Source organism: Emys orbicularis, chromosome 5 (genome assembly GCF_028017835.1).
Source record: "Emys orbicularis isolate rEmyOrb1 chromosome 5, rEmyOrb1.hap1, whole genome shotgun sequence".
In the NCBI taxonomy this organism is placed as follows: Eukaryota; Metazoa; Chordata; order Testudines; family Emydidae; genus Emys; species Emys orbicularis.
In genome coordinates, this window is record NC_088687.1 from 36050263 (window position 1) to 36068549 (window position 18287).

General features: G+C 39.1%; 1 protein-coding gene across 1 annotated transcript in view; it reads left to right on the forward strand.

Annotated features, from left to right (window-relative positions):
* The window catches only part of PPP3CA (protein phosphatase 3 catalytic subunit alpha), a 302711-nt gene that overhangs the window by 267414 nt on the left and 17010 nt on the right, over positions 1-18287 (forward strand). Inside the window, exons 9-10 of the mRNA XM_065404734.1 lie at positions 4771-4896; positions 7674-7748. Of these exons, the coding sequence (XP_065260806.1) occupies positions 4771-4896; positions 7674-7748 (201 nt within the window). The remainder of the gene's footprint in view (positions 1-4770; positions 4897-7673; positions 7749-18287) is intronic.

Consider the following 18287-nt stretch of genomic DNA (forward strand, 5'->3'; position numbering starts at 1 on the left):
TACATGTAATATATTTTACTTTATTAACAGTTGATGTCTCACAAATTACTAATGTTAGTAATCAATATTACACAATTTGCAATTCCACACAGTTAGATTATATAAGATGTTATAAAATATTGGTTCCTAAATCTCCTTGTTCCTTAGGATAGTGATTGCTAAAATCATATTAGAATTCATATGGCTATTAATAAAACCATAAGTTTCTTGCTCTGGTTTTTTTATAATAGATCTTAAAACTGCAACTGGCTTCTTGATATCATAGTGCTTTTTTTGGTCCTGATCCAGGAGTGAATGTAACAGGTGCCAGAACTTTGGACCTGTGTGATTTCCACTTAGTGACATCGCTGATGTTCAAGAGATTCAATTTTCTCTTTTGTCTTTATTGTTTTATAATTGAAGGAATGCATCCTGTGGCTCCCCCTTTTTTTTTTCACCCCAGCGATCAGATACCCTGCAAACTAGTGCTCATGAAAAATTCCAAAGATAAATGTTATTCCAGGACAGTTGGGTCACCTGCAACAGCTAAGGTGCCCGCTACTTTTTTCACCGAGTGTATTGGAGAAATGAGGGAGATAGAATCTCTCCTGATACAATAACTCCTCGCTTAACGTTGTAGTTATGTTCCTGAAAAATGCGACTTTAAGCAAAACGATGTTAAGCAAATCCAATTTCCCGATAAGAATTAATGTAAATGGAGGGGTTAGGTTCCAGGGAAATTTTTTTCACCTGACAAAAGACTATATTATATGTACACACACAGTATAAGTTTTAAACAAACAATTTAATACTGTACACAGCGATGATGATTGTGACGCTTGATTGAGGTGGTGAAGTCAGAGGGTGGAAGAGGGTGGGATATTTCCCAGGGAATGACTTATTGCTAAATGATGAACTAGCACTCGGCTGAGCCCTCAAGTGTTAACCCATTGTTGTTAATGTAGCCTCACACTCTACAAGGCACCACGAATGGAGGGAGGGGAGACAGCATGGCAGACAGAGACATACACCTTGTGAGAGAGAGAGAGATGCGCATTGCCCCTTTAAGTAGGCTGACCCCACTCTAAGTACACTGCCTTGTTAAGTAGATCAGCAAGTTGAGACAGTAGCTGCTTCCAGGAAGCTCCCTCCGTCCTGAGCCCTGTCATGTCGTCCGCCCCCCCACCCCCCATGGAGATGTGGTAAGTGGGGTGCAGGAGTAGGGGGGAGGGGGACACCCTGACATTAGCCCCCTTCTGCCCCTCCCCGCACAGCAAGCAGGAGGCTCCCGCAAGCAGCTCCAAGGCAGAGGGCAGGAGCAGCACATGGCAGTGCGGGAAGGGACCAGCTGAACTGCCGGCAATTGATAACTTGCTGGTTGGCTGCCGCACAGGGAACTTAGGGGAGCAGGGAGCTGATAGAGGGGCTGCCAGTCTACCCTGGTTCCAAGCCCCCACCAGCTAACTCCAACAGGCTGCTCTTCCTGCAAGCAGTGGACAAAGCAGGCGACTGCAAACAACATTATAAGGGAGCATTGGGCAACTTTAAACAAGCATGTTCTCTAATTGATCAGCAACGTAACAACAAAACAACGTTAACCGGGATGACTTTAAGTGAGGAGTTACTGTACTCTGAAATTACAAAAAGATCTGAACTGACAACAAGGAGCTTCTCCATTGGTTCCGAAGCTCTCCTTTCCATTAGGGAAGTACCATTAGAGCTATAGGGAGAGAGGCTAAATATCTCATTTCAAGAAACAAAATACCCATTGCCGGGGTGGGGGGGAACCTCTAGGGTTAAAAAGGTCACGTAAACTGGTAATGTTGCTGGGAAGTGTGGTGGTCTTGACGCAGCTGCAATTTTGCTCCTTCCTAAAGTACTGCAGACTACCATCTTGTAAACTGTAATAATCTGAGTTATATGAATAAACCAGCTCTTCCTGTGATTACATTGAAAGTCATCTTGCTTGGTTGCTTAACACAAAAAAACTAATGATTTTCTCTACCACATCTGGAAATTGAAAACATTTAAAATTACAAATTCAGAAAAGTCCATGTGGCACTTTGAAACTACTGTGCAGTATTTTATTCTTTTGTAAATATGATGTTACATAAGGGAATTTTTCTACTTTTTTTTTTACATGTATCTGTTATACGGTGTGTTTCTCCTTTGCTGTTCAGGTGATTTATAGGGAACTTCACTACCCTTTAACCAGGAGGAAAAGTTTGAAATGAAGTGTCAATTGTTATTTTAAAGCTAATTCATATGGATGTGCAGTTCAAATAGATACATTATTAATATGGTGTAAGTGAGAGTAGCATTTAGATGATCTCAAAATCAATTATTAATTTCCTTCACTTTTTTAAAAGAATACTAAAAAGCATTCATATTTTGGCTGATGTTTCTCCTACTGCCCTGTTAATGAATCAGAGGCATTTCTAGAGACCTTTTCCCAAAGTTGCTTGTAAAAATTATTTCTTTAACTTTCTCAATTTTAAACATTTTCTTAATGAATGGAAAAAAGAAAAGTAGGGGAGGGAAGCCAGCTAAACTCAGTAAAATGATTATTTGTGAGCATTAGTGCATTAAATACATCTTCAAATAATTAAATATGCCTTTTTCATTTGGCTTCCAAAGCAGCATTGATTCATTCTTGCCGCCCAGCCAGTAATGAAATACATGCTTTTCCATATATGAAGAGAATGACTCTTGATCTCCTTTTTGGTGACCTCAGGCAAAATATGAAGAATGCTTATTGAAAGGACTGACATTAGTTGTCCCGTTTCTGTTGAAGTCAGACAAGCAGTGCTTAGCCACCTCCTTTTACTGGAAAGCAGAGTAGCCAACTGTGTGACTATGGAATGCTCAAGAGTCAAACATGATTTGTTAAACAAAAATTGTCTGATTATGCAAGGAGATTACATAAATTATGTCAGCCGCCTTCTATACCCTGAGAGATTAGGCTCCAGAATGTCCTGGGCCACCCAGGTACCATGATGGTTGGCACAAAATGGAGGGATTGAGAGAGGGGGGTTCTTTTTAATACATCTGAAGGTCACATAGCCCCTTGTTTACAATGTGGATTTAAGATTATTTCTTTGAGGAAATAAAGATAGAATGTATTAAAGCAGCAATACCGTATCTGCTTTATACAGACCAGGTGTGGGAAAGAAGTGAACGGGGGGAAGGGAGATTATTTCTCACTTGCATACAGTATTTTGACAAATGTAGTCTTAAACATTATTGACATAAAATATAGTCATCAGATCTTGTGCAAATATTGACTTTAGCGGTATGTCTACATTGCAGCTAGGAACACACCTCTCAGCCTGGATAGACAGGCACTAGAGGGGCTAGAAATAGCAATGTGGATGTTGTGGCTCAGGCTCTCCAGCTTGCCTGATCCCCCCCCCCAGGCATGAGATTCCAACCTTCAGACCAAGCCACAACATCCACACTGCTACTTTTAGCATGCTAACTCAAGCTCTGCTAGTATGAATTTGTCTACCCATGCTGGGAGGCTTGTTCCCAGCTGCTGCACAGACATACTTTAAGGCCTCATCCACACTTGCGGTAGCATGTAGGGTATGTGTATCTACATGCCACAGCGAGAGACATGCTGCGTCCACACTGCAGCGTATCACTACATACATTCGCTGTGGCATTGAAAGGCTCTGGCATTCGGGAGCTGCTGGAGTCTTCTCCTGCTGCCTCTCCCCGGCCAGAGCCTTTCCCCACAGACAGAATCTTTCACTGCAGTGGGGAAAGGTTCCAGCAGAGGGAAACGACACTGCTAAAAATAGCAGTGTACACATGGGAGGCATTGCTCAGACATGTAGAGAGCCATATAGGACATATACACTAGGATTCTGGCGTGTCTGTACTCTACTTGCCTAAGCAGTACCTCACCATTTGCTCTATTTATACTCATGCTAGCGGGGCATGCAGTGTCTGTAATCTACATGCCACCATAAATGTAGACCTACCCTAAGTTAACACTGGCTATTGGAACAAAGTTGCCCACTATGAACAAAGTTCACCACTAAAGACTTAGCTGGTTTTCAGGCAAATTGAAATTAATTCATATAAAGGTACAGTGTACAGTCTAGTGTCTAGTGTCACTGGATTAGTAATTGTTTGCTGACATTGCACTTACGCCATTGAATTGACATCACATACACCATGGAAGTGGATTGCTGTTAGCAGAACAGACTGAAGTGATGTGGTCTTAACCACTTTAACCACAAGCAGTAAGCATCATAAACAGGATTATGTTCAGAACTATGCTTAAATACTAGTACATAATATACAAGTAAAGTTTATCTAAAAGGTCTTTTAGTTGTCTTTTAAAGACACACTGTTCCCTTTTTCTTTATAAATTAAATTTTAAGTGACCCTTATTTAAAATATATATATAAATACACCATCAGAATGGATGTGTCGCAGCATCACCATTGTGATGAATGGTGATTCCAATATGTAGTATCTTAGTCCCATATTGAATAAATATTTCATCTGGGTTCTCCTCTAAACTTCATTGTTCAGGGCTTGTGCGTCATTGTGTTATGCTAATAATAACTAAGTTATTTTATATTGGCCATCTGAAAGATAACTTTCACTCCACAAGCACAGAAATATTTAGCTTTTATATTTCAGAAATCTCTATATTGGTTTCTTTTGTTTGATATACTGTAGCACATTTATAGAATTTAAGTTCTATTGCTATTTTTGACCTCTGGTGGGGATTGTCACACATGCAATTAATGTTTCTTTTTCTTTCCTTTCTCTTAGCTGCAGTATTGAAGTATGAGAACAATGTTATGAATATCAGACAGTTCAACTGTTCCCCTCACCCATACTGGCTTCCAAATTTCATGGATGTTTTTACCTGGTCCTTACCATTTGTTGGAGAGAAAGGTTGGTAACTTGCTGTGCTTGTGGAAGCCACAACATGACGTGGGATTGGAGGTTAGGGTTACCCAAGCACCACTACCATTAACAGTTCCAGTGGGCTGGGTTGCATGGCTGTAAATAGCTTGGAGGTGGATCTAAGAGAGAGGCTTTTTGAGGGTGTAGTGATGAGGCTACATCTGAAGTAACACTTCAGGGAGTGCAGCCTTGACCATTCCCACATTCTGCATCTTTTATGATTTTTGCTTTTTTCAGAGCAGAGTAATAACAGCTGTGCCATGATCAAAGTGCTCTGGAAATAGGTTTGCATTTCAGTTGGAGATAAAAGTCATGGATTCACTTCAATTTATTTGATGAACTCTTTGGGCATTGTGATATTGCCATTTGCTGGTTGGAGAAGACCACACCAGCTGTGTCACTGTTATATATATACTTCACCAGCTGGCCTCTAACCTGCTGATGCAGTCATGCATTTCTCCCTTGAGCAGTAAATTCAGATCATGTCACATTGGTACCCACTGTGCTCTTCTCTTTCACTTGGTTTTCTGCGGGGGCGGAGAACCCCTGAAATAGACGACATCTGACTAAGCTGTCCCAGCCCTGAAACGGCCATTAGTTTTGTGCCTTACCATACTACAGAAATGTCATTGTTGGACAATGACATAGGGGCTTTGTGACCACATTAAGCTGTGACTGGCAAGTACACAACTGGAGGCTAGACCGCTTTGGTCCCAAACATGTAGTATGAGTATTTAAAACCTAGCAGTTCATCTGACTTAAAACTAGAGAGCTATGAAACTTGCTTTGATCCTTGCAATGTGATACAATGTGTAGCTGCAACAGCAGTTACTGCCAGAAAGTTAAAATGAACTCTTACAAGCTGCTTGGAATAGTACTATTTTATCTTAATAGGCAACTGAAAATGCAGCCTGCTGTGGCTTTACTTACAGTCATGATCAGCTCAGTTTTCAGTTACTCATTTATACTCTAAACAGTGGCTCTTTGAAAGAGTGGTTGAGGTAAAGCCAATAGTGGGATGCCCAAGGCCAGTGTGAACAAGACAGGCAATGCTGAGGGCAGTCTTCATTGACACTGTAGGGTGTGCTAGCAAGGCATTTGTTGTCTCCATGTGTGTTTCCACTGATAGAGGAAGTTCTGTAGTCCTTGCTGATGTGACTTTTTCAGGCTTTTTAAAAGACAATAAAATTAATTCATTTTGCTAAGCCATAAATATGGCCAATCCTAGTTTTCAGGCAAATCATGCTTTCTGGCTCACGTGTTAGACCTTTGTTGCATATTCTGCACGTGGTCCCCCAGAAAACTCCTACAGACCGTAAGGAACTATTTGGGGCGGGAATGCGGAACATATAGTAAAGATCCACATTGAGCATCTGATCACAGGATTTCTCCTTTTCTTCCTGTTTTCTCTCCCCTATTTTCCATGTCCCACTCCATGCTCAAGTCCTCAGTGATACTTCTGATACTTTGACTGAAAATCCAAAATGGGTATTAGAGGAATCTAGCAAAATAAAGCTGTTGACCATATGTTTTTGTGCTCTACATAGGGTTTTTTTTATTTCTTTAATAGATTTTTTCCCCCCCTCAAAGGCCAACCAAGGTAGGAAGCTGTATATGTTACACAGTGTTAGTTACACCAGTCCTTGTCACTGTGGAAGTGTTTCCACTAATACTTCAAGTGAAAAAGATAAATGCCTGACTAATTTATGAACAATAGAGTTCTGTTCATCCTTTTAATGTGTCAAACCACTGTGGCTATCACAGAAGAGAATTTTTAGTAACCACCCGATTTGAAATTAAATCTCCAACCTTTATAGCTAATGCAAGTCCAGACATGCCTGGTAACACTTTTAATGATGCTTAATACATGTAGATGTAGTGGAGTTTTTCACTTGTCTATCTGCTAATGATTTGACATTTTTACGTAGTAACCCAGTCTTTTCTAGAATTCTAAATCCCATCTCCTGGCATGAGTTTTGGCTGTTTTTGCACTGAACACTCTCTGGTCAGTCTTTCACTGCCACTGGGTCTGCAATGGGCTAAGAGTGGTTTAGGAACAGCTTGAAGCAGACTGCTTGGAGTGCAAGTTACAAAATAAAGAAATTAGAAATATCTTTCAGCAATAATGAAATACCTACAGTAAGTCCTGACCTTAAAGATACTGTCAATATACATTAGCCATAGAACGTTAGGCTTTGTTAAAATAAAATAAATATTAAAAAACATTAATATGAACAGGATCATTTTCATGATCTATTTTATTATTTATTCAGTACGGATATCTTAGTTGCTTATAAAACCTCCAGGTCTGGGAATCCCAAACTACAGCATTTTACCCTAGACCAGTCTAGTTTCATTGTCCAACCTGAGTGAAAAGACAAAACTAAAACTCCATGACCAAGGAAAATTTAAAGCAGGATTTTAAAATTATTTTGTTTTGTTGTAATCTAGGTTGCTGCTAGTGACTCAGAGAGAACACGCTTTTTTTTTTTTTTTTAAATATAAGGGTCTTATTATTGCAGTGTGCCTTTAAATTTGACCAGTTTTTACCAGGAAACCATATCAACAACCCCTTATTAACCACATGAGATCTTTGGACCCAAGTTTATATTACTACAAATATAATATAAGGTGCACACAGTTTAAAAATTGGATGAGGTGCTATTTGTTTGCTTATATTCATTAACACTACTACGCTACAGCCTGCTCTCAGACTGATGAGGAAAACTCACCATTCATGTTTCTCATTTGTTTTTCCTCTCCAGTGACAGAGATGCTGGTAAATGTGCTGAACATCTGCTCAGATGATGAATTAGGGTCAGAGGAAGATGGTTTTGATGGTAAGAGCTTTCTGCCCTCCATTGAGATTGTTCGTTGGTTTGTTTTGCTTTGAAATTATTTGTAAGTCTCAGTTACTAACGTTAGGGATAGTATCCTGGTTTTCTGGATCTCATTTAAGTTCTTTCATGCTGCTGAAAACAACAGTTTGTGCTAGACGTCAATAGATTTGCATAATGCATGGTTTGGAGAGAATTTATTAAACTCTCCCCTTTGCCTACTTCCCACCCAAGCCAAAAGAAAAAAAGTTACTTGTCCTAGTTTTAAATAAAGAAAATAATACTTTGACTCCAAGTTTTGCTGAATATAAGGGGCCAGGTAGTGCTATTGATTTTTAAGCAGAGCTACCCAGTGCTTCCAATGGGGAGTTTTACTTAGAATCAATGGCCTATATGGCCTAGAGTGACTTTCTGCTGCTTCTGGAATGCTAGATACTGCAGATTTGGGGGGATGGTACCCAGGACTGCAGAAACCTCTCCTTTGGATCCTTGAGTCATTAGAAAACAATTTTAACAGTCACTGGCTTAGGAAGGTTGTTAATTGCAAACACAGATATAAAAGGGACATGTTGCTGACCCATTCTTTCTGCACAGAAGAGAGGAAAATCTCCATTAGTGCTCCAGAGAATTGATACTATATGATGATGAGTGACCTCAGATCCCATTGACTACATTGTAAAAGGCGCTCAGTGCCTTTGGGATTTGGTCCCATGGAAGTAAATTAATTTATTCTATTATCCAGTGTTTCCTGTTAGAATTAGAGCATGGTAAGTGAATACTCACATTATATTAATAATCCCGTAGAGAGCAGTCTTTGTCTGCAAGCAAACCTGTACTGTACTTCTTTTTATCTTCAAACTAGTGCTCCATGATTCCTTGATCTCTTAAAAAAAACACTTAGGCACTAAAGAGAGAGGTGTGGGGGGGGGGACATTAAAACTTGAGGGAAAGAAAGAAAGAAAATCAGAACACAAAGTATGAAAAATATATCACTACAGAACGTAAACTAAAAGGAATTTGGTAATAGGTTTCTGGAGAAGAGCAAAAAAAGAGGAGGGGTGAAAAGTTTATCAATAAATAAGGTTGAAACAAACATTTCATGAATTTAACAGTTCTCAGTTAAAATGGCATCTTTTTAAAAACCTCTGTTTTTCTTACATGAAGAGAATATGCCATTGACTTCTACAATTCACAAACTGCAAAGGAAGGGGAAAATAATTAGTTTGTGTCCTCTCTTTTCTGAAAGTTGTTTTGCCATTGAAGCCAATGGAAATTCCACTGGTGGAACAGCTACACAATTGGGACTTTAATAGTTCTCCTTGAGGATGAGGCAGAGAGAGTGCTTCTATTTAAACTGGTAATCAGTGCAGAGAAGAAACACCTGTTTGACTATTTTACTTGATATCTTTCGCTTGTGAAATGTAAATAGCCAGCTATTTTGCAGTTAAAACATTGTGTGATGATGTATGAAGAACTACAGATATACCACATATAAATATAGTAGTGGGAGAGCCGTGTTCTTGTAGGTCCCGGTTCAGGAAAGCACATAAGCACATATCTAAGTCCCATTGACTTGGGCACCAAAGACAAAACCTTTCAGGGTGGGATTTTCAAAAACACTTAGCATTGGCCTAACTCTGCTTCTGTCAAGTCAATGGTCCAACTCCAACTGACTTTAACGAGAACAGCGATAGACCAATGTGAGAGCTTTTGAAAATTTCAGCCTAGATGTTTAAAAGTGTCTATGCAAAAGTTACTACTTAGCAGAAAGAGACCAAGATGATGGCCACAAGTACAGTGGAGAGACTTCATAGGCCTTTCAATGCAAGTACTTTTGTGACCTAAAATTCTACCATGCTTATAAAATGAATTCACTGTAGAAGTAAAAATGCTCTATGTTCACTGTTTCTTTTACATTACTTGGTGTTTCAGTGGGAATGTGAGGCATCTGTTTTGCAGAGAGAGATATCATGCCAGCCTTCCCGTTTTAAGCTATTTCACTGCAGCATTGGTGTCTAATCAGGGAAAGCAAACTGGAAGTCTTTTGGCTTGCAGATGTGTATATTAAATTATTTTCTGCATTCATATTAAGTTTCCAAATAGGAGCAATTAAATACTTCCCACTTCTATAGGTTTTTAAGTTATTGTCTAAATCTACTGAGGATTATTCTTTCTGTTTTTCTTTCTATTGCCATAGTCCCTCTGAGCCAACAGAAATATTAGAATAATTCTGTCCCTATCAAATACTATGTCATATCCAAAACATTCACAGGAAGAAGGTATAGATGAGACTAAAACACAGGTTAGCTCATGTCTGTTTGACATTGTTATCCATTCCTAGTTGTAAAATGCAAACTATGGCCCTGATCCTGCAATCTACTCCACTTGGGTATAGCCTTATGCCTGTGCAAAGCCCCAGTGAAGGCACTGGAGCTTTTTGTAGGTATAGGGAGTTTGCCTGTGTGGAGTGGCTTGCAGGATCAGGGCTTAAGTGTGCATTTGTGTGGGGTTTGTTTATTATTTATTTATTTATTTATTTATGTAATAATAATTTCACAATGCATTCTGAATGATTTCTACTGCATTGTGACCTGTCTTTACATCTGAAATATCTTGAGTTCCATCACTAGGAAAGGCTGTACCCTAGCTTCTAGGGCAATATGAGGGGTATTTTCCTTTCATTTGTGTCCTTGATGTAAGCTGATGATTATTTTAGCCCCTTGTGTCTACACTTTTGTAGGGTCTTTGCATTCATTCCCTTGAATGAATATGTTCTGTTTGTTCCTTCCTTCATCTACTGTTCAGCCTCCTAAAAGAATTGTACCTTGGAAAAGAATGCCTGATAGTTAAAATAACACATGCATTTTGGTTTATGGAATAGTTTTCTTTAACATGACTACTTCAGAATTCTTTTGCACCATCTGTAGTTTCCAGAGCCTACTACTGCCATATTTCCAGGGCTTCATGCTGATTTTGTTCCTCTCCATTTGATCTATACAAGCACTATCCCTGGTTCCCACATAATTGACGTGAGAACCACAGAGGCTATGCAGTGTTTTTCTTTGCATTTCCTCGTTGACTTTCGTTATGTGCATTGAGAGCCAAAAGCACTGAGCAGGAGGAAGGAGAATGATCTATCATAATATTTGAGCTCTCAGCATCCACTAGTTCTCCTTTCTTACCTTCTATCCCTCTACCTCTCGCACATCACCAGCCCCTTCCAAAATTAAAGCACCAAACCCACCCAACTTGACTGCATGCTGTTCTTGTGAATCAGCAACAGTGACCTGGGTCATGCATGTTCCAGTCTGCCATCAGAGTATGTTGATGTGAAATAGCACGCAGTAAATTTAATTTGCTTAAAGGAGATATTTATCCGGTCCTGATCCTCATTCACTATAGGCAGTGTCTATTAATGGGCGGGGGGGTCCTAAATAACATTTTTAATGCCCTTCCAAAATGCTTGTGTTCCATTGGCTGGTTGCATTGGCTTTTTAATTTTATCTGCTTTAAAGAGACAGAAAAGTTAAATCTATAATATAGCAAACTTGGATAGTTTTCCCTTGCCATCCTATTTTTCCCCTTCTTTCCTGCTTGTCATGGTAGTTGGTATGTAACCTGTTACATCAAAGAATGTCTTGGGTGAATGCTAACTAGTGTGTTGTATGGTTTGAACATCATACATATCACCTAGCAACGGGAGTACTTCTGACTAACCAGCATACATCCAGAGTACCATCATATTTTAATTAGCAGCATTTCTGGCCTAACACATTTGATTGAAATAATTAAAAACCTTATGAGCTACTAATTAAAGTGATGCAATAATAGAATAGACAACTTGACACAAACGTACTGCTTGCTTTGTGTGCTGCACTCTCATGATCTGTCACAAAGAGGTTTCTTAATTACCTGGCTTAATTTTCATGTCACAAAGCACCTTCAATGTTGTAGCTCAGGTTTAAAATCCTGCCACTGAAAAAGCGGCAGTCATAATTTTAAGTGCTGCATTTAGTCACCAGTTGGGAGCTGTGGGGCTTGGTGAATAAAGCAGTATACCTCAAGACTAAACTGAGTTATTAAGCGAAATGCAGTTTTGGTGATCAAACTTCCATTCCACTGTGGACAGTAATCTATGAAACATTCCCACTGGACACTGATCAACACAGTGATCGTTATTTGGGGGCAGACTCAGAAGTGAGCTGACATGAAGACTGAATTACCTTTAGGAGAAGCCACTGTCTTATATCACAGCTAAACCTATTATTAGTAAGACAGTGTATATTACTAGCTGCACATATAGTAGTCTCAGCATCACAAGTCAATCAGTCCCTTAATTGTAACAAAGGACAATTTTTTCCCCATAAAACCAAATGAGAAAACAATAGATATTGCATAATAATCTCCTTGGGTAAGTGGGAAAGGAGAATTTTATGTATTTGTTTTCATTTCTGGAAGAATACTCATTGGAGGAATACTGAGATTTTCACACCTCTTCCTGACAACGTTGATGCTATCCCTACGGGACTATTTAGCAGTGGTGTGTAGAGACCAGTTCCTAACCTATGTGACAAATGAGTGCTCCAGTGGAAATGATGTGCCTGGACCCTGATGGCTGCAACTAAATTGCATTAAAAATGAGCTGTTTTTTATTAAAAATATTTGCATCCATAATATTTGCTTCTATTTGATTACTATAAATTGCTTAGTGCGAAATCCTCTGGTCTGATCATACTGGGAAATGCGTAAATGCAGCATGCATCATTAACTTTGGTGGAGGTAGCACAGGCACATCTCCCATGCTGATCAAAGCCGATGGCTCACGAGGGTGATATCAGCTTTGCTTTCACCCTGACATTTCAGAAACAGGGCAGTTGGTGACTCATATTTTAATACTCCCTGAACTGCCTTTAGCCTTTGGGGTGTGCATGCATTTCTGATATAGACTGGAGGTATCTCCTCTCAGTACTTGGGGAGAAGAGATCTCAGCATGGTATACAGTATTACTGGGATGGTTTATGTGGCTTTCCCAGAAGTGGCATCTCCAGCCTATTCAGCCTGATGAGAATATCAAATCAGCAGGTGCATTATAGGAGGATTTAAAAAGTGACTATTGCATGTATGGATGGCAGGTTCAAAATTTAGGATTAGTTTCTGATTGTCTAGCTGCATTTTAGTTCACTGCACAATTTACTAACATTAAATTCAGATTAAGCAGAACAGTATTTCTTTTCTTCTCATCATTAAGTTCTGTTTCTTTCTTTTTGGCTGTTCCCTACCTAATTTGTTTCTTTTCTGTTTTTCAGACTTTACATAAATATTGCTTTTCCATTGATGTTGTCAAATGTTCTTTATTATTTTTTTTTATTCTCCAAACTTCACTGATCCGTTTCTTCCCCCTCCCCCTGGAATTTCATAAGAAGATCCTATTTATGCCCAGAAGAAAGGTATTAAATTAGTTAGAAGGGCTTACATTTAATTAATTTTTATATTATTTTCCTAGTGCTAAATACAGTTTTTAAATTATTGGGATTTTCTATAACATCAAGAAGGACTTAATTGGTTTTTTTTCACTCAGTAGCATTATCCATCCATTTAGCCCTGCACTCACAGAATATTTTAAGAGACTGTACTGATATTTCCTTGCACTGTTTCTAAGTCTGAAGGTATAAATCACATATCCAGGCAAAGTAAAATATCATAGGTGTCAAACAAGCTGCCTATGCAGATTGCTGTTCACTATATCAGGAGCAATAGCTGCTTACAAAATAATATTCAAAATGTTTGAATAAAAAAAACAGATTTTAACTTTGGCTGTGTTCCTGTCCCCCTTTATGCAAATACTCTAGCAAATTAATTTTCTGGCAGGAATGTCTAAAGAACAAGTACATTTTAAGTGATATTAGAGAACGTATGTAAAGGGTGAAATTCACCTCTGCAGATGGCCAACTTGCAGTCTATGAACCATTTAATTCCCACTTAAGCATGGATTTAAGTCCATCTGAAGTAACACACAGGTTTTGGTGTATCCCTTTTTACAGGGGTGAAGTTGGAACTCATAAACCAAAGTATTTACACCGGAAACTTGATTCTAAGAGTTGTTTTTATAATCAGGGAATAGAAATAATACCATGTGACCTATGTGTCCAATCAAAATTAACAAAACAATCTCAAGTCGTGACTATCCTATACTCAAAATTGCTCTTAAATAAGCTACAGACACGAGTTATTCACAGAAGGTATTTGGCAAATAATTTTGAATGGCAAATAAAAATTCAAAAACATAAATTACTTGTAGGCAATTTGCAAACAGAAAAAGATACATTTTAAAACTATTTGCTCGCCTTTACTATTCATTAGAAGGTGCGATTGAGTCAGAAAGTTCTCAGAATTAATATTTTTAACAGTATATTATGTGCGTGCTATCAAATTGACTTTATTTTACTCCGAGCCTATTATCTGGTTAAGTACATTTTATACTTATTTTTATTTTTACAGATAAGATTATTTCTTGCTGTTTTTTCTAGTTCTGAAAAGTAGTTGTTTTGTAAATTGAATTTTAAACAGTGATTGAAGAAATAAATGTACTTTTAAAATCAAGTAGTGTGGGTTTGTAACACAAAAGAAAAGGGATGCTCTCAGGTGATTAGAGGTCTAAAGACAAACAGAGTAGGTGGAGGCTGTTTCTTAAAAAAGAAAGAAAGAGAAAGAAAAAGAAAAAGGAATAAAAACTGTCTTTCTTTCTTGAGAATTCAATTCTAGTTGAAGAAAACTGAGATTACATAGTAGTTCAAGTAGAAATAAGCCCTTGTAATCCCTGAAGAAGAGAAATTGACTACTGTTAAATTGTCATTTAAATCTTCCATTTAACTATTTCTAATATTAGGTGATCCTTGTTTCATGGTGATGACTTTTAACCCACACTTCCTTATTGTTTAGAATGATTCACTAACACTTAACAGAACAAAAGGTAGTCTTTTATTGGAAAGACCGTTCTAAAACATTTGTCTTCATTTTACATTTTAAGATACAGACTTGTGATTTCAGGACAGGTGAAATAGTTACTCTGTTTTATTAAAAATACCTGGAAACAATGGTATGTTTAATAGATGTCCCAAAACAGTAAAAGACAAAATGTTCATGATTGATGATGAGGCTCAGGAGCTGTACATAAAAGCATTCCTGTGCTTGTTCATACAGTTACAACACATGAGCACACAAATGGTGGTAACTGAAAACATGTATTTGGTTGGGTGCATAACTTGCACATGTATTTTCCTGAATGGCTGTGAAATTATATGCACCAATCAGAATGATGTTTTGTGTGTGGAGCCCATGCCTACATTTTTGAAAATGTGCAGTATTTGGGGTAAAAGGTTAATTTCCACCTACTGCATGACCTGTTGCTGTGTCAATCACACAGTTTGTCTGTTACTACATAGTACAGTTCTTGAGGTCATGGCATTTTCTTTAATGAAGGATGAAAGAGTTGGGCTTATTTCTGGTTCTGAAAGCTTTGAGCTATTGTTCATAGGAGCACAGAAAATAAAATAGACTAGCACAAGTATGGGGAAAAAATTGTAGACTCTTGTCACAATTTCTAACACATCTAAATAACTGTCCTGCCACCAAGACATCTTGTTAATACTAGTGAGTACCATCTTATAAAACTTTGTGTTTTCAGTTGTACTCTTAGTCCATCCTGAGTTTAGCTGCAATTGAGAAATTGGCAGTAGCTTATTAAACAAGATAGGCAACTGAGCTGGGTTGTATAACAACTGCATTGCCATCAACTGAAATGTGTGGAAAACTCACAGATTGGGAGAATTATCTCACTGCAGGCTCTGTAAAGCGCTCAGCAAATCTTCTATGTAGTTTTATCAAAATTCTCCAGTTCTCTATAGGATACTTACAACTACACAGGGAGAGTGTGAAATCCTGGTCTTAATGGGAGTTTTGTCATTGGCTTCAGTGATGTCAGGATTTCACCTTGAATGCTTTTAGCTGTAGTCACTGTATATGCTCCAACTGTAGAGAAGCAAGATACATGTTAGAGGCTAGGGGCGCATTGCTTTTTGCTGGGCTTCCATCTATCATACCCGTTGCCACAGTATCTATCTGAGCACCTTACTCATCTACAAGTGATTGCAAGAAGTTCTCTGGGTCTGTTTGCCTTCTCCCACCTAACTGCATTATTTCCTCCCCTCACCACCACTGTTCTGGCATCTGTGAAGGAAATAGTTGGGTGGTTAAAGCATTGATAGGTATTTCATTAATTTAATGTGAATTGTAAATAGGAATTTTCATTTAATTTTCCTATTGAATTCTGGGACTGAAAGATCTGCATTTATGGAGTATTTTTCTTTTTGCATTCGGAGCTTGGACAGCTAAGACTTCGGTTTACATAGAAGTTGTCTGTTTCTTGGACATTCAGCAAGTTCCATTTTTCTTTCACTCAGAGCTCTATAGGAGTGCACTCCTAAGATGATGATGATCATTTGAAGATCTGGTACTTTTTTATAATGTGGGCTTTTATAAACTGGAGGTAATTTTTTTTTAAGATATCAGAATTTTGTTTGCCTGACGCAAGTGGTTATTTTCCTTGGAAGTGTATACGGTATTTGTGCTTTGTGGTAATGCTGAATTGTAACTAATTCAGTGTGCAAGACTTCCATAAATAATGTCACTAATTAATGTAGCGTTAAGGTTGACTACATTGGCTCATGTCAGTCCAGAATGTCAAATGCACCTGTACATAAGCCTCTAAAAATCTGGAACTATAGAGATAAGATAATGGTCCCATGGGACCACACTGCTACTGCCACACAACTTTAACTCTGCCCTCTGCAATCAGCAATAGGCACCCTGTGACAAAATCTGGCATTTTCTGTGTTGGGCAGTGTTATTCTGTGTTGTATCCAACAACATTATTCCTCTCCATACTTTCCTACTGACGCTTGCTGTGTTAGCTGTAGCTGGATTGATCCAGAAATAAGTTGCAGCAGGTTGCCGGAGCTCTGAGAAAAGGTGCAGCTACAGCTAGAGGAAATAAGGATCCCGTTTTCTGGGTGGTGATATGCAGGAAGCCAAAGTCGATGATCGCAATGGCCTCTCTTTGGTCTAAAATCTAACAATGAATAAAAGAGTCATAAAAATATCTGTGGAGTTTTAAGGCTATTAGAGTGGCTGCCACAGTCACCTCCAGAAACTGATGTTCCACTAGGTATGTCAAGACGACATGGGACTATGAGTGTTTCATCCCACGTCTGTGCTCTCTTACGTATTGTCAGTGCTCAGCAGAACCCTTCTTCTACAATGACATTCACACAGTGCCATGCGCCCTATCTTCCCTCTGCTGTGCAATTGCCCTGAGGATTTCTAGCTGTCTGGTGGTACACATGACACTGTGCCAAAGGCTCAGGACTATCCAAAGATGCTGTCTCAAAGGCAATCCCTAAGACAAAGATGAATAGGTATTAGCACCAGGCAAGTCTTTGGTGGTTTGATTGGACCAGGCAAAGTGGTTGAAAATAGGTTGTACCGAATCTTAATCTTTATCCTAGTCAAGACAAGGCTCAGTGGTTTGAGCATTGGCCTGCTAAACCCAGGGTTGTGAGTTCAATCCTTGAGGGGGCCACTTAGGGATCTGGGGCAAAATCAGTACTTGGTCCTGCTAGTGAAGGCAGGGGGCTGGACTCGATAACCTTTCAAGGTCCCTTCCAGTTCTAGGAGATGGGATATCTCCATTAATTTAAAAAAAAAATTTAAGGCCTGAGAGTTTTCCCCACACTATGCCTGTATATGTTTCACACTGTCCTCCAAATATTTGGGATGGGTACAGTTATATGATCTCCCCCAGGGACTCATTGGGGCATTGCTGAAAGGGGGCAGAATGCCGTGTGGGTGTGCTGATGTAGGAAACGTTGCCTTAATCCTGTATCTCCCAGTTTTGGAGGTTTACGTTTGTTTTACCTTAACTACTTCATGAGGTCATCAGAGTTTTAAATGTAGGTGCACTCAGCTTCTGGAACAGTACATGGCATTGGCGGTCAACCTCTGTTTTAATGACATTTTGGGGCAGTGAATTTCCCTTGTCTTTTGAGGAAGTAGTGGTAGTGTGGGGGACATAACTGAGTGGCATCTGTATGTGGGGGACAGAAGGGAGAAGGTCTTCCTGGGAACACCTCACCACCACTCAGCTATTAGTTCTGTCCTCCTGGCTGTGCCATGTCCCTACTGGAGCTGGAGGGGTCATGTGGAGGGGAGGGAAAGTGGTAACCAAAGGGCTATAGAGCACATCTGCCAGGTGGAGATACCATGGAAGACAGGAGGGTAGCCCCAGATTTCTTAATTTACTTCATGGGCTAGTGTAGGGGGACAGGAGTTTGCACAACCCACTGCAACATAGCTGTGAATTGCCCCATTCATCTCAATACATGCTCGCTTCCCCCATCTTCAAAAATCTACCCCAGCCTCTGGTGTGAAATATAAATTTTAAGACCAGCTCCCTAAGCATGTGGTTTTCAGGGCAATTAGAATATT